We start from the raw sequence: 27063 nt of genomic DNA, 5'->3' as shown, positions 1-27063 counted from the left end.
TGCTAATTCATGTGTGATATAATCGATTAATTAGACCATGAAATGAGTTTGTTTTTGAGAAGATAGAGGTGAGAAATGGGTAGTAGGTGTGATACTTGAACTACTATTTTAAACATCTTTGTATAGTTTTTTTTAACATTCATTGAGTGACACAATGAAACACTGCCATGTACATGTTTGTTATGTTATGTAGTTATTTATGACTTTGACTGTTTTCGTTTAGTTCGATTCAAATAAATTTATGGTGCAACCAGTTTGATAAAAAAATGGTTATATGTACAATTTTATTTAGGGTTACTGTGTCAATATAAATATATGGGGTTTTAGGATTTGATTATAATTATAATTTATAATTTATAATTGATTATAGACATAATAAAGAAAACAATTTACAAACATTTTTTTTTCTTTTTTTACAATTTATTTTTTTTCCAATATTTGTTATTAGATGTCTAATTCTTAATGTTCTCCCCATACCACTAAAATCCAAAAAATGGACATAGTGAATAGAATATAATATAAAACATGCATGGAGATGAATATATAGGAATCCAAAGGGTATAAGAGGTGAAAAGAAAGCATGATCCAGCAAAGAGCAAAACAAGGAGGTTCCACGCCAGGAACAGTCGCTCTCAAACATTAAAAAGAGGAAACACCATAAAGGAATGAACAGAAAGACAACGACCTAATTTGTGAAGCCCCACTTCATTTCTCTTCATCTTGTAGGTATAAAGTACTAAGAACCAGCACAAGTGCTCAGCAATTATAAGTACAGCTTAGAAGCAGCAGTTGGTTACAAATTATGTTGGAATGAGATATAAAAGATGGCGGAGGAGAAGAAGCGGGGAAAGGTGAAGAAGGGATGGCTTGCGGTTCATGCAGGAACCTGAGGAGGAGGACGGAGGGCTTGGCCGGTTTGTGATTCCCATATCATACCTTTACCATCCACTCTTCAAGCGGTTGTTGGAGAAGGCTCATGAGCCATATGGCTACCACACACCTTAAGTGGAGGATAAAGGAGGAGTCTGTTAAGTATAGCTGAGGTTCGGGTAGTTAAGTTCTTGATAGTTAGTTAGCTGCTGTGGCAGTTAGTTTGTTGCTTGAGGCTTTTTAGTATAGTTACAGTAGTTAGTTTTACTTCTTGATGTTGTAAGCTGTATATAACAACAAGTGATCAGCTTGTATTGGTACTGTTGTACTTACTTTGTTATTCACAAAATAGTTGATTTCTCAACATGGTATCAATCGCCAAAGATTCTAGTGACCTTTCTTGTGCTTTTGCTGCTTGATCATGTCATTTGGTGAAGCTCTTTCATCCTCCAGCAACGTCAAGATGTTTACAAACAAAAAGATCAATGTGGTGCTTGATGAGATGAACTTTTTGTTATGGAAACAGTAAGTGCTACTTACTGTGCGTAGTCATCGTCTTGAAAGATTGATTACTGGTGCATTAAAACCTCCATCTGAGTTGATTGCTTATGAGAATGGGACGATGATTCTGAATGAAGATTATGAAGCTTTTGTGGCACAAGACAGTGCCTTGGCTTCCTGGTTGCTGTCCACTATTAGCAATCATCTTCTGCCTCAATTTGTTGGATCTGTGACTGCCTCTGCAGTGTGGAGCACTGTATTGTAATTATTTGCTACCAGATCATCGACAACTGTTATGAACCTACATTGCAAGTTGCAGTATCTCAAGAAAGGTAAGGATAATATGCGGGTGTATTTGGCTCGTGTTAAAGAAACGTGTGATGCCTTGGCATCTTGTGGCATTACCGTTTCCACGGTTGGTCAGATAGCAAGCATTTTAAAAGGGTTACCTCGAGAGTATCAACCTTTCATGGTAGTGATTACTACCAATGGGGAGTCTTGATCCCTGGAAAAAGTTTGCACAATCTTAATTGATGCTGAAATGCAGTTAGCAGGATTTACTGCTCAAGAAGAAGTAATCTTGGCAAATGCAAATGTTGCTCGAGGGTTTGAACCAAACAAGGATGGTTCACACCAAGGAGGTTTTACTGCGTGGACGAGTTGAGGGTGGTCTGTATGTTTTCTCTAGAGGTTCAGTTTCGAGTGCTGAAACAAGTGATATTGTTAATTCAGTTGTTGCTGCAAATAGCTTTAGTCTTTGGCATCGTCGGTTAGGATATGCAACATTTAACACAGTTATAAATGCTTGTAAAACAATTGATGTAATGCTTTCAAAGGATACAAATAACATGTGTGAAGCATGTTGTATTGGTAAAAGTCATAAGTTACCTTTTGTTGACTCTACTACTGTCTATAATGAACCATTTCAGCTTGTGTTCACTGATATTTGGGGACATGCTCATGTAAAATCCAATGGCTTTCGTTATTATCTATCATTTATGGACGTATACTCGAGGCACACATGGGTATATTTTCTAACAGATGGATTTCAAGATGTGGTTGTGTTTAAGCAATTTCAGAAAATGGTGATGAACCAATTTGGTGTGCCTATTAAAGCCATACAAAGCGATTGGGGTGGTGAGTACAGGAGTCTGTCTACTGTTTTAGCTAAGGATGGCATCATTCATCGAGTAGTTTGCCCCCACACCTCTGAACAGAATGGGGGTAGTAGAGAGGAAACATAGGCATATTGTGGAATTGACTTTAGTGCTATTAGCTCAAGCTGCAATGCCCCTACGTTTATGGTATTATGCTGCAGTCATTGCTGTTTACATCATCAATCGACTTCCAACAAAAGTTTTAGATGGTATGTCTCCTACTGAGAAGCTATGGGGAAGGAAACCTGAGTATGAATCGATGAGGGTATTCTGCTGTAAGTGTTATCCACATTTAAGAGTGTTCCAGAGGCATAAGCTTGAATTCAGGTCACAATCATGCACTTTCTTAGGGTACAGTCCACAACATAAGGGATATGTGTGTCTTGCTACAGATGGGAGGATTTATATATCAAGACATGTAGTCTTTGATGAGGCAATATTTCTATTTATGAATTCTGGTTCTTCTTCTGTTTCACCTACTGTTCCAAGCTTTAAATCAAGTTCTCTTAAGCTTGTTACAGATGTTAGCAAATTTCAGACTAATGGTGCTATTATGGGGGCTGAGCCAATAACTACCAGTTTGAGCGTAAATTCAGAGAATGTACATGTGACAGAAGTAGTTGAGGATGAGGTTTCGAGTACAAATGTTAGAAGTAATCAGTCTAATGCACTCGATGTTCAACGTGATGATAATGATCAGCAAGTTAATGAAGACTTGGGTGTTCATGTTAGCATGGATTCAGAAGCAGGAAATGATGCTGAAACCATAGTAAATTGTCACCCTATGCTCATAAGAAGCAAGTGTGGTGTGTTCAAGCCTAAAGTCTATTCTGTCACTTCTGGCACGATGGAGCCTGTCAATGTTCATGAGGCTTTGCAGTCACCACATTGGAAAAATGTTATGTTTGTTGAAATTGAAGCGTTACAGGCGAATGGTATGTGGTCACTTATCTCACTACCTGAAGGAATATCAGTAGTGGGATGCAAGTGGTTGTTCAAAGTGAAAAAAAAATCCAGATGGATCTGTCAGCCGGTATAAAGCACGGCTTGTTGCACGAGGGTACTCTCAGGTTCCAGGGGTTGATTTTAATGAAACGTTTAGTCCAGTAGTAAAGTTTTCTACAATTAATGTGATGCTATCATTGGCTGTAACAAGGGGTTGGCAATTACGTCAGATTGATGTCAATAACGCCTTCTTGCATGGAGATTTGCATGAAGATGTCTTGATGCAGCAGCCACCCGAATTCGAGAAGAGGGCTTCTGATGGTACTGTGTTGGTGTGTAAACTTCAGAAGGCTCTATATGGCCTGAAACAGGCGTCGTGTTGCTGGCATGCTAAACTAAAACACTGCCTACTGCAAATAGGTTTTAAAGAATCCAAGGCAGACGCGTCCTTGTTTATACGCTGCATTCAAGGCAAATATGTGTATATGTTGGTATATGTTGATGACATAGTGATTACAGATGAATCAAATACTCAGATTGAAGAAGTGGTGAAGTTGTTAGGTGCTGAATTTGCTCTAAAGGATCTTGGAGAGCTCAATTACTTTCTTGGAATTGAGGTTAAAAGATGTGGAGAATCATTAATCCTTAGTCAACGCAAGTTTCTGTTGGAATTACTGATGAAGACTAAGATGCATAATGCAGGAGTTGTGTCCACCCCCATTCTGGTAACATCGAAGCTTGTGCAGGGTGATGGTGAACTGCTGTCAGATGCATATGAGTATCGTAGTATTGTAGGTGCTTTACTTTATGCCTGTCACACGCGTCCGGACATTTCCTTTAGTGTTAATAAGGTTGCTCAATACATGGATGCACCTAGACAAGAGCACTTTGTAGCTGTTAAGCGAATACTATGATATTTGGTAGGAACACTCAATCACGGTTTGGTTATAGCACCAGCAGTGGCAGGTGTGCATGTTGTAGCCTTTGTTGATGCCAACTGGGGTAGTAATACTGATGATCGAAAATCAATCATAGGGAATTGCATCTTTGTTAGTGATAACCTGGTTATGTGGACTTCGAAGAAACAAAAGTCAGTTTCTCGATCCACCATGGAAGCAGAGTACAGAAGTGTTGCTGATGCAACTGCTGAAATAACATGGGTGAGTGAACTGCTTGCAGAAATAGGAGTTCAGCAGATGAAGATCCCTGTGGTGTGGTGTGACAACAATAGCACAGTTGTCATAGCTGCAAATCCAGTATATCACGCTAAAACGAAGCATGTAGAGTTGGATGTCCACTTTGTTCGAGAGAAAGTTGCAGCCAAGTAGGTTCTGGTGAACTGTGTGCCTGCTAGCCATCAAGTAGCTGATGGTTTGACTAAGCCTTTGTCAGCAGCACAGTTTGAGATTTTTCGTGCAAAGTTTAATGTACAGACATTTCTTGGGGGGGAAGAAAAAAATAAGAGTGAATGTTAAGTATAGCTGAGGTTCGGGTAGTTAAGTTCTTGATAGTTAGTTAGCTGTTGTGGCAGTTAGTTTGTTGCTTGAGGCTGTTAGTATAGTTACAGTAGTTAGTTTTACTTCTTGATGTTGTAAGTTGTATATAAGAGCAAGTGATCAGCTTGTATTGGTACTGTTGTACTTACTTTGTTATTCACAAAATAGTTGATTTCTCAACAGAGTCCAACCATCATCACCATCTTCTTCTTCCTCTCCCTTAACCTTTCACTCTTGTTCATTTTCTTTCATCAAAACATACACCTTTATATTACTTGTTCTCTAGCCGGATGCTTTTAGCTATTAATAAAGAACATCCATCAAGCTTTAAAACATATTCTGATGATCAATTAATATAAGTGTTTGCAAAAGCGTCAGCCATTCGATTATATAAATGTTTACAAGATTGATTATTGATTATAGTTTTAATTTAGCACTTTATTTAAAGTTTTAAGTGTAGATTTGAGAAGTCATACACACAAATTAATCTTACAAACTTAATTTCTCCCCACAAGCGCTTTTTTTTCTTTATTGGTCTTTCGACCTCACTAATCTTGAAACTGATCACCGACCACTGATTTTAGTTATTTTTCCTCATTTTCTTACGTCACATCTTTATTTTTCTTTTTTTCTTTTTTTGTGTTTTTTATTTTCTTTATAACACATCTTTCTTTGCCTTAAGACACGTTTTTTGGTATTCTTTGTTGATTGTTGTATTGTTCTTTTCATTCATGATTTTGTCATAATTGAATTTGACGTTACCTAAAATAATCAAGATGACACATATTTGTTATCCTGATGATCTTTCCTAATTTGGATCCTCATATTAGTTTTCAATACACAATTTACGTCAGTGGATAGTTTTCTCATGTTTCTCGACTCTGATTTATGATTTGTCAGTGATATTTCAATAGTTTGATCCTCTTTTGTGATTTGTTTGTCCATGCAATCATATTTGTTCGTATCTATCTTTTATTCGAGTTTTTTTTGGATTTTTAACATTTTCTTGTATGGTCCTCATATGATCTTAAGTGATTAGTTTCTTGTGTCAATAATTATAGGAAAATGTTCTAATTATGTGTTTAAATCACGGTTATGACTTCAAACCTTTATTGGAATTCTAGATATTTCTTCTTTTAACATCTTATATGTAACATCCTCAATACCGGGTTAGTGATTAAATGGTAAAAATTCAGAATTTAGGGATAAAAGTAGGATAGTTGAAAGTTCAATGATTTTGATATGAATAATACCTTATTGGATTAGATGAAGGGTATAATGGAAATTTCACAAGAAAGATTTTTTTTCTTCCTCCTTTATATAGGATATAACACGTGGAAATGAATGGAGCAAGGTTCCAGTTTCCAGAGTTCTCTTCTCCTTTCTTTTTCACGTGTGGAAGCCAAGAGCAAAGGTGAGATTTCTTATTAGTTGGTTTTTAGTTTAAATTAAGCTTGGGTTTTAATCATAAGATGATACTTAAGCTTAAGGAAAGCTTAAGTTATCTTAAAACTATAAGATGAAAAAGATAATATGGATCAAATATTGGAGTTTTTAAGTGAAATTTTGAATAAGAAGGTTTAAATGAATTTAGAGGATGAATTTGACTTGTCATCTATGGGAATGAGAAGCTAGAAGTGTTAGAATTAAGTTTGAGTAACATGAAAATTTTGGTGTGATTATTGATTTCTATATGGAGAATAGAATTTTGAGGTTTAAGATGAAATAAATGGGTATAAATTAGTTTAAGTATGTATATATGAGTTAAGAATATTAAAGGAAGTGAAATAGGAAGTGTGGATCTAAAAATAAAGTGATTTTCGAGCTCAAAACATGATTTCTGGGCTAGGGGAATCGGTACCCATTCAATGGGAATCGATACCCCCTCAACCGAACCAGAAATTCCAGAATGTCATAGGGGAACCGATTCCCCCACAGTAGGGAACCGATTTCCCCTCTAAAGGAAAGTTGTGAATATTGGTTTAATAGGTTCGTTTAAGTTGCTAATATCCAATTACAAGGTGTAGGTATCTAATAATTGCCTTAAAATGTACATTTATGTAGATTCTAAGCGTAAAGCAATTCCGGAATATTTGGCAAGTAAGATCGATCAAGGAAAAGATAAAAGATCGGTATTGACTAGTGAGGCCAGGTGAGTGCGTATTATTATAATATACGTATTGTATATGGAAATTGGACTTGCGACAAGTTTGTTTCCAATATGATTGTAGGAGTAGAAGTATGATTATGTTTGATATTGTGTGAATATGTTTTGTTCGTATTATATGTTATGCGGTATGAATTTATATGATATGTGTTATATGACAATGATTTATGTATTATAAGAAAATTGTTATATGAGCTATATGAACATGGGATATAAGTTATAGGATCACAAATTATGTAAAGTAACCACGACTTATGTGTTAACAAGAGAAAGTGACATAAAATATAGAACAAGATATAAATTACCTGATTTAGATATAAGGGAATTGGTGGAATCAACTTAAGGGATTAAATAAAATGTGAGATAAGTTAAATAACATTGACCTATAGAACAATATGAGATTAATATATATATATATATATATATATATATATTAGGAGATGTTGATAGAACTGGTTATAGGGATATGTAAAATCAATTATATGGTAAAGATCTATGAAGCTATAGGAAGATGTTATATGAGCTTTTGATGATAATTTATTAGAAGACTTGCATATGTGATAAGTATGTGAAACTGAATTAGGCAAATATGTGTAAAGGTTATAAAAATAATAGAAACATAAATGAGACAAGTAAGTAATGATATGATCAATTATGGGAAATTGTGCATTAGAGTTATAAGATTTATGGATAATGGAGGAAAACTAGATAAGACTGAACTATAAAAGGAACTGAGAATAATATATCACTTAGGAGATTTAGATATAAAGTGATGATATGCACATAGAATATAAAATACATGTTTATAAATATGACATAGGTTATGTGTTATATGATAAATATGAATACATGAGAATAAGAGATAAAATAAGTGACTTTGTGATGGAAGCTATATGACCATGAATGATGTTAATATGAATAATTTAAATACTATATAACTATGAGTATTTGACTATGTATCTAGGTGATGTGATGTATGAGGTAGTATGAAATATTTTAAGACTATGTGATTATATAAGAAACAAAATAGGTACAGGTGAATTATATGGAAATGAACTACGTGAATGGGTGTGATCTTATGAAAATTTATGATGAGCTATGTGAATGAACTATAAGATTATGTGTATATGTAATTATGAGAAGTCATAATAATAGAATGTAAGCAAGGTGCCAAGAAATGTAAAATGACACGAAAAGTTATATAAGCTACGTGATATGTGAAAGTGAACTATGTGTTATGTGAAATGATAAGTATAAAAGAAGATGCCCATGTTATGTGTCTTGAGAGCTAGGGGTATAGTTGGCATGCCAAGAGTCGAGGGTCTACGCGGTCCTTAGGGACATATATGTATTCCTTGGAACATGTGTGAGGTCTTTTGAGACACATACTTGATCATTGGCATATGTATATGATTCTTAAGGAATGATATGTGGTCCTTAGGGACAACCTTATATGGCACTTCGGTGCATTTCTATGCGGCACTATGGTGCAATTCTACTTGGCACTTCGGTGCAATTTATATGAGCTGTGGTGACAGCATTAGTGAACAACCTCTATAGACTCACATATCTATGGTTCTCACATGTGTACATGGGCTAATAAAGGAAATAATATAAAAGAACCTTGCATGATAGTATGTGATTGGTTTGTAATCTTTATGGTGTGAAGTGATATATGTGATATGATGATGTGTATATAGCTTGGTTAAGAGGAATAGATGCAAGAACGTATGAAAAAAAAGATAAAGAACGAAAATAAGACTAATAAAGAGATAATAATAAATACATTACATATGATTTACATGTTTTGTGCTATGAAACCTGTTATAAGAATTATATGATGTGATGTGTCCTTCCTTGAGAAATGATATGCGTGTTATATGACAAAAATAATATAATAGGTACCAGATCAATTGTTAAATTGGATTACTTATAATGATATATGATAAGAATATGTGAATGGTATGTGTGTACAAGTGGATAGTGGTTGCATGATAGAATGTATGATTGTGTATGATATAATAAGTATAGATTATGAATGCATTAGTAGGAATTATATGTTTTTATGCCTCACTAAGTCATCGACTTAGCGTGTGAGTATTTCACACGTAGGTTCCGGAAAGCTAGAAGAAAAGTGAAGAGGAGCAAGACATGTCAGTTACTTCTTACCGAAGATCAGATCAGAAAAGATGTCTTGAATTAGATGGATTTTGTATATTGAATATAGTTGGCATGTACTAATTTATTGAGTTAAATAAACCACTGTGAGTTTAATGAAAGTTTTAAATTTTCTCGAGTTTTTTTCATGAGTCAAAGTTTGAAAATTCAATGTGACACCTCGGACTCATATCCGGGTCGGGTACGGGTTGGGGTGTTACATTTAATGGTATCAGAGCTAAGGTTTAGCTGATTCTCAGTATAAACTGAAGTCCAAAGTGTCATAAAATGTGTACATGCCAACATAGAGTGAAAAATTTTCTGATCTGACATTGTAAGGAGTATGTTGTCTTGCTAATAGAATAAGATTAGTTTAATATAGTAGAAATCTAATTAGGAGAATTTCAAAGATATTGAAGGGTGAATCTGTATGGTAGTAGCAATTCACCTGCCCTGGCCAGGCTGGAGGAAGAGCGGACACCTCAGGAAGTGCCTCATAAGATCAAAGACTGTTTTCAGAAAGTTGAAATCATATTAGAATAATGATAGAAAGTTTTCATAGGTTTGAATCGGAAAAGTGATATGAAGTATTCTTATTATTTCATGGATACGATAGAATATGGTGAACAAGTGTCATCATAAGAAAGTTAAAAGATCAAATGATGTGGTGAATATTTGCAGAAGAGCTCAAGAATAAGTGCATCAGTAACAAGTGTATAAAATATATGGAGATAGAGATTATGAATTTGAAACAAAGAGAATTGCAACGTGTATGGATAAGAGTGCAGTTTGATAAACTGAAGGAATTACTATTAGACTAAAGTAAAGAAAATGAGATATGCAAGTGGTTGTGAATGGATTGTGCTCCGATGGAAGCAGAGTTATAGTGTTAAAGTTCTAAGGAGAGAGTTCAGAAGGATTAAAAGAACTGGTAGTTTGGGTTTCAAATACAACCTTGGTTGGAATTAGTTGTATTCCATATCAAATGATCAAATATGAGGAAAGACAGATACGTTTGAATAGTAGAGTTTGGTACTGGAAGATTAAATAAGGAGTTAAGAATGAATATGAAATTAAGTTTAGAAAGGAAAGGGTAATGTCTGAGTTTGGACCCAGGAAAAATTGTGTTGTGAACGAGTAAGAATGTGAGTTGAATAAGTTAAACAAATAAATACTGAGTTAGTTTCGACCGGAAAGAGTGCATATGATTAGAAGAACTGTTACTGACAAAGTTAAGTGATGAAGAATGTAGTTAAAAGATTAAAGATGATGACAGGATAAGCTAACAGAGTATGGCGTAAATTTGTAAATGGTTATGGATTTGATTATGTAAGGGTGATGTGGTGAAAGAGTAAAAGCTTATTATGTTTGAAGGAAGTCAAGGATATGTGTATTGTGATTTGAATAAGGACTTTACGAAGAATAAGATCTGTGCAAGGAGTGTTGATTATCAAAGTTATGAAGAGATAATAAAGATCAGTAATCTGAGATGAGCATAAGTGAGAGGAAAAGAGTATGTGAGCATGAAAGAAAAATATATGATTTGTATAAGAAGATTTTGATTGTTATTGAATAAAGGAATAATGGAATAAGGAAATGAAAGGATAAAGTTTAAAGAAGCAGATGTGATAAAGGTTATGGTTCTTGGTCAAGCAGATTTAATCAGAGGAATAAAAGAATGATTTATATGTATTAAGGAAGTTTAAAAAGTAGTTAAGTGATGTTGGAATAAAAGTTGGTTATTATTGCAAGGCAATTAAAGATTGCTCAAGAATTTGATTGAGTTATGAATTTTGAGCGATAAAAATTGATGCTACTAGTTATATGATAAGCGACAGTAAATGAATGAATATAGGAAAAGTTAGCTGAAGAACCAAATGAAGGATAGAGTAAGTAGATGAGACAACATAAGAACATTAGGAGAAATGTTCTTATCAATAAGTGTGCAATGAAAATTTGGGGATGAATTTTCTTAAAAGGAGGGGAGATTTGTAACATCCTCAATACCAGGTTAGTGATTAAATGGTAAACTTTTAGAATTTGGGGATAAAAGTAGGATAGTTGAAAGTTCAATGATTTAGATATGAATAATACCTTATTGGATTAGATGAAGGGTATAATGGTAATTTCACAAGAAAGATTTTTTTTTTCTTCCTCCTTTATATAGGATATAACCCGTGGAAATTAAGGGAGCAAGGTTCCAGTTTCCAGAGTTCTCTTCTTCTCATTTCTTCTTCACGTGTGGAAGCCAAGAGCAAAGGTGAGATTTCTTATTAGTTGGTTTTTAGTTGAAATTAAGCTTGGGTTTTAATCATAAGATGATACTTAAGCTTAAGGAAAGCTTAAGTTATCTTAAAACTATAAGATGAAAAAGATAATATGGATCAAAGATTGGAGTTTTTAAGTGAAATTTTGAATAAGAAGGTTTAAATGAATTTAGAGGATGAATTTGTCTTGTCATCTATGGGAATGAGAAGCCAGAAGTGTTAGAATTAAGTTCGAGTAAAATGGAAAATTTGGTGTGATTATTGATTTCCATATGGAGAATAGAATTTTGAGGTTTAAGATGAAATAAATGGGTATAAATTAGTTTAAGTATGTATATATGAGTTAAGAATATTAAAGGAAGTGAAATAGGAAGTGTGGATCTAAAAATAAAGTGATTTTCGAGCTCAAAACATGATTTCTGGGCTAGGGGAATCGGTACCCATTCAATGGGAATCGATACCCCCTCAACCGAACCAGAAATTCCAGAATGTCATAGGGGAACCGATTCCCCCACAGTAGGGAACCGATTCCCCCTCTAAAGGAAAGTTACGAATATTAGTTTAATAGGTTCGTTTAAGTTGTTAATATCCAATTACAAGGCGTATGTATCTAATAATTACCTTAAATTGTACATTTATGTAGATTCTAAGCGTAAAGCAATTCCGGAATATTTGGCAAGTAAGATCGATCAAGGAAACGATAAGAGATCGGTATTGACTAGTGAGGCCAGGTGAGTGCGTATTATTATAATATACGTATTGTATATGGAAATTGTACTTGCGACAAGTCTGTTTCCAATATGATTGTAGGAGTAGAAGTATGATTATGTTTGATATTGTGTGAATATGTTTTGTTCATATTATATGTTATGTGGTATGAATTTATATGATATGTGTTATATGACAATGATTTATGTATTATAGGAAAATTGTTATATGAGCTGTATGAACATGGGATATAAATTATAGGATCACAAATTATGTAAAGTAACCACGACTTATGTGTTAACAAGAGAAAGTGACATAAAATATGGAACAAGATATAAATTACCTGATTTAGATATAAGGGAATTGGTGGAATCAACTTAAGGGATTAAATAAAATGTGAGATAAGTTAAATAACATTGACCTATAGAACAATATGAGATTAATAGATATATATATATTAGGAGATATTGATAGAACTGGTTATAGGGATATGTAAGATCAATTATATGGTAAAGATCTATGAAGCTATAGGAAGATGTTATAGGAGTTTTTGATGATAATTTATTAGAAGACTTGCATATATGATAAGTATGTGAAACTGAATTAGGCAAATATGTGTAAAGGTTATATAAATAATAGAAACATAAATGAGACAAGTAAGTAATGATATGATCAATTATGGGAAATTGTGCATTAGAGTTATAAGATTTATGGATAATGGAGGAAAACTAGATAAGACTGAACTATAAAAGGAACTGAGAATAATATATCACTTAGGAGATTTGGATATAAAGTGATGATATGCACATAGAATATAAAATACATGTTTATAAATATGACATAGGTTATGTGTTATATGATAAATATGAATACATGAGAATAAGAGATAAAATAAGTGACTTTGTGATGGAAGCTATATGACCATGAATGATGTGAATATGAATAATTTAAATACTATATAACTATGAGTATTTGAGTATGTATCTAGATGATGTGATGTATGAGGTAGTATGAAATATTTTAAGACTATGTGATTATACGAGAAACAAAATAGGTACAGGTGAATTATATGGAAATGAACTATGTGAATGGGTGTGATCTTATGAAAAATTATGATGAGCTATGTGAATGAACTATAAGATTATGTGTATATGTAATTATGAGAAGTCATAATAATAGAATGTAAACAAGGTGTCAAGAAATGTAAAATGACACGAAAAGTTATATAAGCTACGTGATATGTGAAAGTGAACTATGTGTTATGTGAAATGATAAGTATAAAAGAAGATGCCCATGTTATGTGTCTTGAGAGCTAGGGGTATAGTTGGCATGCCAAGAGTCGAGGGTCTACGCGGTCCTTAGGGACATATATGTATTCCTTGGAACATGTGTTAGGTCTTTTGAGACACATACTTGATCATTGGCATATGTATATGATTCTTAAGGAATGATATGTGGTCCTTAGGGACAACCTTATATGGCACTTCGGTGCATTTCTACGCGGCACTACGGTGCAATTCTACGTGGCACTTCGGTGCATTTCTACGCGGCACTATGGTGCAATTCTACTTGGCACTTCGGTGCAATTTATATGAGCTGTGGTGACAGCATTAGTGAACAACCTCTATAGACTCACATATCTATGGTTCTCACATGTGTACATGGGCTAATAAAGGAAATAATAAAAAAGAACCTTGCATGATAGTATGTGATTGGTTTGTAATCTTTATGGTGTGAAGTGATATATGTGATATGATGATGTGTATATAGCTTGGTTAAGAGGAATAGATGCACGAACATATGACAAAAAGATAAAGAACAAAAATAAGACTAATAAAGAGATAATAATAAATACCTTACATATGATTTACATGTTTTGTGTTATGAAACCTGTTATAAGAATTATATGATGTGATGTGTCCTTCTTTGAGAAATGATATGCGTGTTATATGACAAAACTAATATAATAGGTACCATATCAATTGTTAAATTGGATTACTTATAATGATATATGATAAGAATATGTGAATGGTGTGTGTGTACAAGTGGATATTGGTTGCATGATAGAATGTATGATTGTGTATGATATAATAAGTATAGATTATGAATGCATTACTAGGAATTATATGTTTTTATGCCTCACTAAGTCATCGACTTAGCGTGTGAGTATTTCACACGTAGGTTCCGGAAAGCTAGAAGAAAAGTGAAGAGGAGCAAGACATGTCAGTTACTTCTTACCGAAGATCAGATCAGAAAAGATGTCTTGAATTAGATGGATTCTGTATATTGAATATAGATGGCATGTACTAATTGATTGAGTTAAATAAACCGATGTGACTTTAATGAAAGTTTTAAATTTTCTCGAGTTTTTGTCATGAGTCAAAGTTTAAAAAGTTAATGTGACACATCGGACTCGTATCCGGGTCGGGTACGGGTTGGGGGTGTTACATTATAGAGATAAAACATCATTAGCTTCTTCCTTATCCTAATTGACTGACAAGTTGCATTTGCATTTGAATTAACACTTAAACTAAAGATAATCAATTTCAAATATTTAGATATATGACTTTAAATTTGAAGTGATTATCTAAGTGGATTGTGGCCTAATATCCAGGTCAAATATGCTTTAAATAAAGAATGTTTACCTTGTTGATCAATGATAGTCACCTCTACATAAGCTTGACCCTCTACCTCAGTTTGAGCTCTAGAACTAGGTGCAGAGATGGATAGGGGCATGTGGGAAAAGTCACCCTCCTAAAACTTTCAAATTCTTTTATATTTTAGATTTTTTCGTGTATTTTTTATTAATAATTTGTTTTCACCACTGAAATTTTATAAATTAACTCCCCTTTAAAATTTTATAAGTTCTTCTCCTAACATAAAATCTTACGTCCGTCCCTAATTAGGTGGATTAAATTTTAGAACAATAACACAAGCACATTGCCCATCTAGTTTTGTGATTAGCTTCAATACACTTCCTTTGTTCTTTACACCTTCCAGAATGATATTAATGTTAGAAATCAAACTCAACTTTGCAACCATATGTCGGCAAGAAGAATGTAGAAGCATATGAATTACTTAGCACCAAAAAACTTTGAAAAGTCAAAGGCGGTAGAATGGTGACAACTAGCAATATGGAAACATGGCAGCAACAACACTTTGAAATACTTAATTATTAAGCAAAGGTTAAGGTGGCAAAAGCTAGAAGATTCTTGATTAAAGAAGCATGATCTTGAATTACTTAAGAACTAAGCATGGAAAATAAACATGTGACAATTGATGATGGAAGAGAATTTCATTAAGACAATGAACTCCATGTGGCAATACAAGAAGAATTTGGAAATGCCTAGATCTTTCATTAAGGAGGTTTAATTACCCTTATAAATATATGCAATGTATGAGAGGAATACAAGTGAGAAAAATGAAGGTTTAGATAAGCCAAAATGAAAAATAGCTTAGCAAAGCTATTAGAGAGAGGGTAAAGCTTAGCAAAGCTTAGAATAGCGAGATTGTGTTTGTAAACAAGCCGCAGGTAGTGTTATAGTGTTGTAGTATTGTAATATTGGGGTAACGTCATTATAACGTATTTTGCCTTGTATTAATAATAGTGCGAGTTATAAATTTTTGAGAGCCCACCTACGCTTCTAATAAGTGGTATCAGAGCTTGGTTCGAGTTTAACGTTGTGAAGAAGATCAACATGATTCAACCTCAAATCTCGAGATTGACAAAGACGAATTATGGCAATTGGAGCATTCAAATGAAGATGTTACTAGGCTCCAAAGATTGTTGGGATATTATCGAGGATGGTTACACCGAGCCTGAAAATACAGCAGCAGAAGCAGTCCTGACCATTGAAGACAAGAAGGTATTGAAGGAATCCCGGAAAAAAGATAAAAAAGCGTTGTTTTTTATTTTTCAAGGAGTTGACGAATCTACCTTTGAAAAAATTTATGATGCGAAGACATCAAAACAAGCGTGGGAGATTTTGCAAAAATCTCTACAAGGTGCCGAAAAAGCAAAGAATAATATATAGCTGCAGCATCGTGCACTTGCCAAGAAATAAGAATCGATTGGAGATGACAAGTGGAGAAAAGCTCGGAATGGAAAGTCGAGTTTGAGGGGGAGTGTTAGAAATCAAACTCAACTTTGCAACCATATGTCGGCAAGAAGAATGTAGAAGCATATGAATTACTTAGCAACAAAAGACTTTGAAAAGTCAAAGGTGGTAGAATGGTGACAACTAGCAATATGGAAACATGGCAGCAACAACACTTTGAAATACTTAATTATTAAGCAAAAGTTAAGGTGGCAAAAGCCAGAAGATTATTGATTAATGAAGCATGATCTTGAATTACTTAAGAACTAAGCATGGAAAATAAACATGTGACAATTGATGATGGAAGGGAATTTCATTAAGACAAGGAACTCCATGTGGCAATACAAGAAGAATTTGGAAATGCCTAGATCTTTCATTAAGGAGGTTTAATTACCCTTATAAATATATGCAATGTATGAGAGGAATACAAGTGAGAAAAATGAAAGCTTAGAAAAGCCAAAATGAATAATAGCTTATCAAAGATATTAGAGAGAGGGTAAAGCTTAGCAAAGCTATTAGAGAGAAAGGGTAAAGCTTAGCAAAGCTTAGAATAGTGAGGTTGTGTTTGTAAACAAGTCGCAGCTAGTGTTATAGTGTTGTAGTATTGTAATATTGGGGTAACGTCGTTATAACGTATTTTGCCTCGTATTAATAATAGTGCGAGTTATAAATTTTCGAGAGCCCACCTACGCTTCCAACAATTAAGAGTTCTTGCTTTACTTGAAAAGGCATTCATCTACTCCTACAAGGTGTTGATTCTACTTACTGTCTCTAATGCTTGCTTTAATCTCTGATATCAATTGTAACATGATATTTGGTTGTTGAGAAAAATAAACACTAGAGAGAGAAGAAAAGAAAAAAATAATCTGAGATGAAATTTCATAATGGAAATGGCTTAAATCAACTAATACAAATATTCAGCAACAAACTGTAACAGAATGCACACAACTATTAGTATTTATTTAAAAGAAAATAACAACAAATTTGCAAGATATTTAAGGGTGCAAATAAACATAGTGTTCGGTGAATTATTCATGAACCGTTCGTATAACGTTCATTTATTTTCGTTTATTCAGTTAAATAAACGAGTATAAACAAAAATTTTATATTCATATAATAAACAGACAAATATGAATATATGTGCATTCAGTTCGTTGATGTTCACGAACAAGCTCGTTTACTTTTTATTTTTTTACATTTTAAATATTGATGAACCAAGGACTAAATTGAACACATGGTAAAATTTAGAGTTTAGTGTTTAAGCACTGGTAGCATAATTTTACCATTTTTAGCTTGCAAACGAAACTACGAACACTAAATGAACATGCTCACGAATATTAAACTAACATGTTCGTGAACGCTAAACGAAAAAACATGAAAACCTTCAAAAATAAATAAACGAACATGAACCAAACATTAACACCGTTAAAAATAAACAAATGAACATACCCTTATTCGTTCAAGCTCAGTTCATTTACACCTCTAAAGATATAACTATTGTCCTCAGCTAAACCTTACTGAATTACCCTTTTCCCTCCCGTGTCAGCTCCAACCTGCCCTCTAGTGATCCATAGCCTCAGCTTCTTAGATAATTCTATTTGCATCAGTCATCACATTAAACCAGAATTTATCCTTGGAGTGGATACGGATAGAAAATAACAATTCATATATATAGGGCAACTAAAGAAATAACGTGAAGAAACTAGTCATCTTTCACCTAACAATGATTCAAGATGAGCAGCCTCTTCCTCCTGTAAAATAAATAAAAGCCTGAATGATTATCATAGGTCATTTCGGTAGTAGATTGACCACAAGGTTAGTAGAGTGTTCATACCACTAAGGCATTAAACTCGGTTTCCTCATCAATGGCACTCGTGATAGCAGGGTCGTCCAGGAGATCCTATTAGCAAGTGAACAAATACACGGTTACATACTACTACAGTCCTGCTTAAGAGTCACAACACAAACATATGGTCATATAACATCCGTTCATTAAAACTAAGTTAAAATGCCATAAGAACGGAAATAAGAAAGATAGCAACAAAGATATTAAATCGTAAACCGAAAACTGCAACTGCTCACCATAGTTCCCTCTCAAGTGAGGAAGATCCTCCAGTGTAGGTAACCTAAGAAAATCTAGATCTCTGTTTCTCCCTCAGACACACGCACACACAAAGTTCTATGCCTAAAAGATTAACTTGGAGTAAGCTGATGGTGACTGACAGATTTTCTAGGACTTATGCCACGACCAGAAGTAATCAGCCTCTTGACCGACTGTGTAGATTGGTCCTAAAGTTCTGATGTGCAAGGATTTGAAACCCCCTTGACATTATTGCTGCCAGGAAAATTTTCCCTTTGCTCTTAATTTACCTCTTAAAGCCCTCCAAACCACAATTTTCGTTTCACCTAACTTTTTTCAAAGTGCCATACCAAAATTCATAAGTGATAGAAGATAGTTAAATTGTGCCGAATCACATTCGGATATTATTTAAGCTAGTAGGTGAAGGTCTCTAGATGGGACCCAGTATGCACATTAACATGAAAGTGAACACCAAAAGCAAGAAACATATATTAAACCACAATATTGTTTAATAACAAAGATTGCATGCATAACACTATTTCTTGTCCTCTCATAATCTACAGGAATTGAGAATGGAGCACTTGAAGAAAAAAAAATTCAATAACTTCTACATCAAATGTAAATGTTGCTTACATCATCAGCAATTTGCAGCATTCCATTCTGATCCTGCAGAAATCAAAACTTAGATTTATCAGCTTCCCAGTTCATCTCCATAATGTTTCTCTCTTTTTATTTCCCTTTTAGAACTTCTCAAGTTATATGCTTGTAGACATGAATTTAAAATCCATTCCTTAGATGTGTGAGCATATAATTCAATAAAAAGAGTGGAAGTCGAGCCACATTTAAGTTTGAAACAGTAATCCCTTAGGCGTGCTTCTACCTTGACAGCAACAAATAGAAGTGGATCAGATGGTGTATAAATCATATAATGTGTTCCATCCTGCATAAAAAATAAGGATAGGTAAGAACTATAAAATTAAACAAGGGTAAAGTACATAAGAGGTCACCGAATTATACTAAAACAGTCATTTTAATCACTGAACTTTCAAAAGTTACACAATGGTCATTAAATTTTATAGAACTATTACAAAATGATCATTAAAATTATTGAACTTTTACACTTATTATAACATCACAATGATCATTTTGTATCAGTTTGATAAATTTAATGACCATTTTGTAACTTTTAAAAGCTTTGTGACCAAAACAAAAATTTTAGCATAGTTCTGTGATCTCTGGTGTAATTTACCCATTAAATAATATTGAAAATGACTGTTACCTATTCTTTTCAAATTTTGGTATGTTTCCATAATCACATAGTTAAACCTCTTTTACTGTGTATATGTAGCAAAAATTATTATAGAATCTATATAGGAATTCATTTTTACTATGCCAGAGAATTTTCAATTATTATAAGAAGTGCAACTTTTAAATGCAAACTTACAAAGAAAAATAAACTCAAGTCACTTATGTAAAACAAAAGGAACAATAATAATAATAATTAACTGCAGATTGCAGAGACATACATGCATTCTAATGTATGGAAAGTGTGGGTGTTTAAAATATCAAGTCATAGTGCACGATAAGGTTCGGTATTCCCATCAACATTGCATCACTTTTTTAATATAAACATCAAATTTCAACAACTATACCACAATCCAATGGCAGAAAAATGATGTTGACATTCAAATTTTTATGAACAATATTTCAAATGAGAAAATTTAAAAGGAACAAAAGCCTAATTATCATTGGTATGGACTCAAAATAACCAAAACAGGATGCAACACTTATGTGCAAAGTCAAACATGGGAGCCAAAAAGGTATTAAATAAACTGCAGCAAGATTCACACATTTAATGAATGATGCAGTCTTAGATGCATCTCTAGGGACATTAAAACGGTGACCAATATTTTAGGTTAAAGAACATGAGAACCATCAAATTCTAACAGCTCGAGTCAACAAATGGTAAGAAAGTGGATGCTAACACATTGCTACCAAAAGAGAGAGCGCGAGAATAAAAGCCTACTCATAATTGATAAAGGCTCAAAATAACCAAAAAATAATAAACAGAGAGGGAGGGAGGGAGGGAGAACTTGGGAAATGAATAAAAATAACATGGTCTAACTCCTAAACTTGAACTAATAAAAAAAACTCGCCATTATTTCTCCCCCAAATGGATCAAAAAGTAGACCTAACAATATTAGACACAACACGATTAAACGACACTTACATGAGAAAATACCTAGAAATCAACACAAGGAAAAAAATAGCGTTAACAATGCATAAATTTCTCTAAAGAATATAATAAAATTGTTAATATATAAACTTATATTAATATAAAGTACCTTAAAGACAATTATGACACAGAAAAATTCATGAACAAGACATAGATACACAAATTGCCAAGTCTATAATCAAGTACTGGGAGAATTTCAACATATTATAGAGCTTCTGTTTTGCAAAGCAAGGATAAACAAATGGTACAAGCATTTGCAGATGTGTAATTAATATTCCTAGGAAAAGAAGTGACCACTCACAATTATCTGGATGGTAGTTCTTACGTCCACAAATATCTGGAAACACAGACTAAGCAGTGCAAGAGGTAACATTGAGTTGGATCAACCATTTAAAGAGGTTGGAAATTATACATCACAAGATTATATTAAGACCTTAATAAAATAGAAAATTATACATCACAAGATTATCATTCCAAAAAATAAATCAAAAAGGAGATAGAGAACATTAGCCAACCATATAGAAGTTTGAAATTGATCATAATGTAAATGAAGCAGATTGAAGAAAAGACAGAAGTTATGCAAGCCAGTTCAACTTCATCTGAAACACTGAAATTAAAGGAAAATTGAGGGCTTTTACCAGATGGAAGCATGTAACTTCTATGCCTTCAGCTGGCAAGTCATCTATATCTTGATCATCATCTGCAAAATTTAAGCACCAGGCATAAACATATATTATCTCACATGATAATATTGGACAGTATCAGCAGAAAACCAGGAAAGCTAAAGAAAGAAAATCAATGCAGCCTAAAAAGTACAGCAGCATAGCCAGTTCCTAATCCTAATCCTTCATACTTCTTCAATCCTAACACCATAGTTTTTCATCCCCTTCAAATGAGAAACATTTCCACAATAACGCTTAGAATCCCAAAAGATCATACTGTTTTCTTAATTTTCATTAATTGAAATTAAGCTGTCACTATTTCTTGTCGGTGTTTAAGATTCCAGCATCGGTTTACAAAATCAATTATGTCTAAGTTCTTATGGGGAGGGGGCAATGGGAAAAACAAGATACATTGGGTTAATTGGTCTACTGTGAGTAAACCAAAGAATGAGGGAGGTCTGGGAGTACTGGATCTAAATATGATGAACAGAGCCCTACTAGGGAAATGGTCATGGAGGTTTGCTAACGACAGGAATTCTGTTTGGAGAAGAATGATTTGCAGAAAATACAATATTGATTCAGCTACATTATTTTTCGACAGTAAGGTTCCAGCTCAAGCTTCGCTTCTTGGATTTGGAGATCAGTGGTGAATAACCATTTCGAAGATGACCCTTTCGGGTCTAAGTTTCGAAGTTTATGTAGCTTTCAAGCAGGTGATGGAAAGTTTATTAGGTTCTGGCAAGATATTTGGGCTATGGATTATTCGCTCATGGTCATTTTTCCCAGACTATTTTCTATTACTTCAAACAAGATTGGCAAATTATGTGAGTTTGGGGAACATCGATCTATGGGCTGGATTTGGAATGTTCAATTCAGAAGAAATTTAAATGATTGGGAATTTGACCAATGGTCAAATTTGATGGTTATCATTTCGAATTTCTCACTTGCAAAAAATTCCAATGATGGTTTGATAAGGAAAGGCAGTGGGGATGGTATGTATTATGTTAGCTCTTGTGTCAAGTTGTGTTCTTTAGGATCGGAGGAGGTTCATTTCTGGAAAAATATAATTTGGAGGGGTCTGCTGCCTCCAAAAGTGGAATCCTTTATGGGGCAAGTTGTTCTTTAGAAGCTGGCATGTAAGACCGAACTGGTTAAAAGTGGGGTTCAAGGTATTGATGATGTTTTATGTCCTCTTTGCAAGTTGGTGGAGGAGTCTTCTTCACATTTATTTTTTTCCTGTTCTGTTGCATGGTCTTTATGGAACAAATTCTTGAAGTTGTGGAGTCTCAATTTTGTTTTTCATACTAATGCCAAGATTTTTCTCCAAGCCTGAGAAGATTTGAAGAATTCTACTATATGGTCATTTGTTCCAGGGGTTGTTCTATGGACAATTTGGAAAGTCAGGAATTCGATTGTGTTCGAAGGGGGAAAGTTAGACCAGACTGAATTATTTTTCTTAGCAAGGTTTAGGCTTGCTTCCTGGTTTTTAGCCAAGTATAAGGAGATCTCTATTCCTAAGGATTCTCTTATCTCTGATCCTTCTCTAGGGGATTCTTGTTCCTCCACCAATAAAGCAATTGTAACTAAGATCCCTTGGTCTCCTCCCCCTAAGGGCTTCAGTAAATTGAATGTTGATGCTGCTTCTAGTTCCGACTAGAAGAGAAGTGGATTAGGTGGAGTTTTAAGAGATTCTTCTGGTTTGATTGTAGGTTCTTTCAAGGAGTCTTCTAGTCGGGCCCTCCAATCTTGATGGAGCTTAAAGCTGTTCAAAAGGGATTATCTTTCTTTGTCTCTTTTCAGGGGATTGTTAAGGATCGTTTGATAATAGAGAGTGATAGCAGAGTGGCAGTAGACTGGATTAAGAACGTTGAATTATGCCCAGATGTGTATGTTTTTATTGTTAAAGACATAGTTGATAGGCTTAAAGTTTTTCAGGGAATTGTTAGATGGGTTGCTAGGACGGCTAACTTAGAGGCTAATGCCTTAGCAAAAGAAGGAATAGGCCGAGTTCAGTGTTGTTGTTTACGGTCGTTTAGGGTTGTTTTATGGTTTTCTATTTCTGTAAGGGGTGTTTTTCTTTGTTGTATTTCTTATGTAATTTTCCTGTGATGAATAAAATCTAAAGGCACTCTTTCCTGCTAATTAAGGAGCTTCCCTATGAGATCCATTATTCAAGAAGGGGGTTTTTAACGAGGCCTGCAATTCTTATCAAAAAAAAATTAAGCTGTCACTAGTAAGAATAGCGTCAGAAAATTTGGAAACTTCATTAAAAGATGAATATTCTTGCCCCCATATTTCTGCAATTCAGTGTACAAAGAGAAAGAAAAGGTAAGGCGCTGCTGCTACCATTCACTTGTGTTTAAAAGAATACCAGACAAGGAGAACTGGAATGCCCTATCCTCTAATTCTCTTTGCCTCTCTCTTCACCCAGACACAAAGAGTAATTGAATTCTAGCTAAACATGGAAAGCTGGCCAACATTAGTCACTCTTTTGGAGCTAAGATTCAGAAACTAAAGCTATTGCCTGAATGGCTTAAGAGTTTGGAGAGTGTCCAGTCAAACCTAATGATAGAAATCATGGAGAGCCAAAAGCAAAAACATAACACTGATGAGAGGTAGAGATTGCCTGTGCGGAAATCAAATATGTTATCTTCCGAGTAGCAGAATCCCCCACGAGCCGTATAACAAAATCTGATGCAGCACCAAGATTTTGGATATTAAGAAATCAAGAATGAACAAGCTATTGCTACACTGAATTTATGAACATACCCACTATGAACCAGATGCATATGTATCTTCGCAAGAGCATATGCAGCTGTAGGAAGAATAGCCTCAACCTCTTCATCACTGACCTGAAACAAAGAAGCAAGTAGGTTGGTTAGCAAAATTTCCAAACCTGTGGAAGAAGGAAAGATGAGTTGAAAGTTCTTTCAGAGGAATGGAGATGGGGTGTTTCTTCTATAATGCAGAAGCGACAAAAAAATGAAATCTTATATACTTGGTGCCCATAGAATGCCTATTAAAAAGGTACAACCTAAATTTTCCAAGGCAAAATTCCATAGCTCAATAACAAATTAATGTCCAAAATGTTAGAGGCAAGAATAAAATCCAATATGGAAGAGAATACATACAGCTGACCATCCATCAATATTTGTGCTCTTTAGTATCTGAACAGGCCTGCAGAAATAAAGCTCTTATAAAATATCAAGAACCAGAGACAATCAAAGTCAAATATTTTGCTGATGAGTTAAACAGACACAACTAGAGCGATAATACGTACATGTCAACTGGGCAGAGCAGCATACATTCATCCCCTCGAGAACTTTTGAATACCCTCCTTATAACACACTCTAAAGGGTTGTTATTGACAGAATCAACCTGTCCACAATTTCATTATTACTTCTTTAATCAAATTTGGAGATGAAAGGATAAAAAAACTTACCTTGTTTACCAAAAAAAGGAAACAACCATAAAGCAGTTATGGGAATAAAGAACTTACCAAATAATAACTTAGTAGAAGTTATGAAAAACATTATAACCATGACAACTAACTATTTAATAAAGCATGAACTCCATGTATCGTTTTAGCCTCTCTTTCAATTATTAATAGCTTTAGACATGGATTATAAAGAGGTGAATATATTTAATTTTGAGATTTCTCTCTCTAGGTTCTATTTGTTCCTCCCCCCTAAATTCCTCTATCACTTCTGCTTTCCCGGTATTTTCTTCCTATTTTCTGTTTTCTCCCTCTTTTCCCCGTTGTTCTACATTAAGAATGTCAAGATATCATGATTTGGTTTGGACATTGGCTTGGCAAGTTGGTGGCATAGCCTACCCTTATTGACATTTGCGGTAATCTGTCCCAATCCATACTCTTTTCTATGTTGTTTTACATCAACAAGAATAATCAGCCAAAAGAAATGCCAACTCAAATGTTTGGCTAACAATTTTTTTTGTCCTTCAGCTAATTTTTAATTCACCACTTGAAGCTGTTTCTAACTCATAAGCCAAGCTCAAGCAAGGTACTAGGCTGTTCTCAACTCAACTTGTTTACAACCCTAAGCACACATACAAAGCTTGTCAGTCATATAACTTCGAAAACCCAAGTTAGTTTCTTTGGTAATGAGGGAAACTTCATTCGTTATCATCGGATTCAGCGAATCATTATAGTAAACATAATTAGTTAATCTCTATAATAATGAAGTTATGCATTTTCTCTAGCACTTGCAATAGCTGAGTCATGTGTCCAATATATCATGTATATATATGTGCAAAAGAGGAGCCTTTTCCAAATGCTTAGAGCAATCAAATGTTACAGTAACATAATTGGTTAATATCTATAATAATGAAGTTATGCATTTTCTTCTCTATAACAGAAAAATCATTCAGAATCATTACCAAGTATCTAATTTTATGCTTTCAGCTTTTCACTTCCAGAAACAAGCAAGTTCCAAAATCAACTATGAAACTACATCAATGTAAACGAAACTAACAACCTAAAGCCTTAAAAAACTCACAATGATGTCAATTCTCTTGTTTGAGACCTTGAGAATCTTGCCAGCGTTGTCAACCGCAAACCCAGCTGGCGGTTTGGGAAGAGATTGAGGATGATAAGCTAAAGAACGCATGGTACTAGTAGTAGAAGAAGTGGAAGCTAACCCTTGGTGAACATCATCATTTGCCCCCACAATCTCAACATCCCTCACTCTCAGCACATTCAAAGCATCATCGCTTTTTCCCTTCCTCATCTTCTTATTCCTTGGTTTCTCGACAGGTCCACCCGCCTGGGACTTAGCAGCAAAGCGGAGAGGGAGTAGCGCATAGGCAGAGGTGCTGTTGGGGCATTGGCAAGGGAGTGAGATTGGAAATGAAGGGAATGGAAATTTGTAGCGGAGAGAAGGTAAAGTGGAAGGGAAGGAAATGGAGGACGCCATGTTAGTATATAGTGTTCGCTCTTTAATTTGTTAACTCAAGTGTAGAGTATGCACTATGCAGTGCTACTACTTGTGAATTTGTAGCAAGGTAAAGCCAACAGCGCAGCCGCAGGTGCAGGCGCAAGCAGCAACTTGGGCTTCACCTTCGCCTCGGCTTCGGATTTCTTAGAATTTGGGTTTAAGGTTTAGGAATTAGGATTTTTTTTTTCAAGTATTTTGCCTTCGAATATCTTATTTTAGAATATTTTTTTAAAAATGTTTAATTAAATAGATATTTTAATAATTATATTTTTAGATATTTTATTTTTCCATATTTTAGTTTAGGGTAAACTACATAAATAGTCACTAAAGTTTGAGTAACTTTTCTTTTCTCCAACTGAAGTTTTAAAAGTAACAAATTGATCATTAACGTTATCGATTTATAACAAATCGGTCATTTGCCGTTAACAGCCATTAATATGGGTAATAGAATACTAATGTGAAACGTTACAGTCATGTTGACCCCTCTTTGACTCTAAAAAAATAGGGTAAAGTATAAATGGTCATTAAACTTTTTATGTGCTTGCTTTTAGGTCCCCCAACTTTTAAAACTGACAACCCAATCATCAAACATTTAGTTTGTTTGCAGTGTGGTCCCCGACGTAACCGTACGTATCATTGTCGTTAGAAAAAGATTACATGGCACGTGAGTAAACCGTTTGAAACTATAAAAATTAGGGTAAAATACTTCAATTACATTCTAAACCTCAAATTCCAAAATACTTCAATTACATGCTCAACCCTAAA

General features: G+C 34.3%; 1 protein-coding gene across 1 annotated transcript; it reads right to left on the bottom strand.

Moving 5' to 3' along the window:
- Positions 1-17993: 17993 nt before the first annotated feature.
- Positions 17994-26293, bottom strand: LOC120140263. The gene is made up of 10 exons (XM_039155263.1): positions 25861-26293; positions 24624-24721; positions 24475-24520; positions 24113-24195; positions 23970-24034; positions 21320-21381; positions 19326-19385; positions 19079-19111; positions 18200-18265; positions 17994-18116 (listed from the first exon to the last, which is right to left on the bottom strand). Exons 1-10 carry the CDS (start codon positions 26275-26277, stop codon positions 18072-18074), a joined length of 975 nt encoding a protein of 324 aa, XP_039011194.1. The 5' UTR covers positions 26278-26293; the 3' UTR covers positions 17994-18071.
- Between the last annotated feature and the right edge of the window lie 770 nt (positions 26294-27063).

This window comes from Hibiscus syriacus, unplaced genomic scaffold (assembly GCF_006381635.1).
Source record: "Hibiscus syriacus cultivar Baekdansim isolate YM2019G1 unplaced genomic scaffold, ASM638163v2 tig00110783_pilon, whole genome shotgun sequence".
Classification (NCBI taxonomy): domain Eukaryota; kingdom Viridiplantae; phylum Streptophyta; class Magnoliopsida; order Malvales; family Malvaceae; genus Hibiscus; species Hibiscus syriacus.
This window is presented reverse-complemented; position numbering and strand designations above follow the sequence as displayed.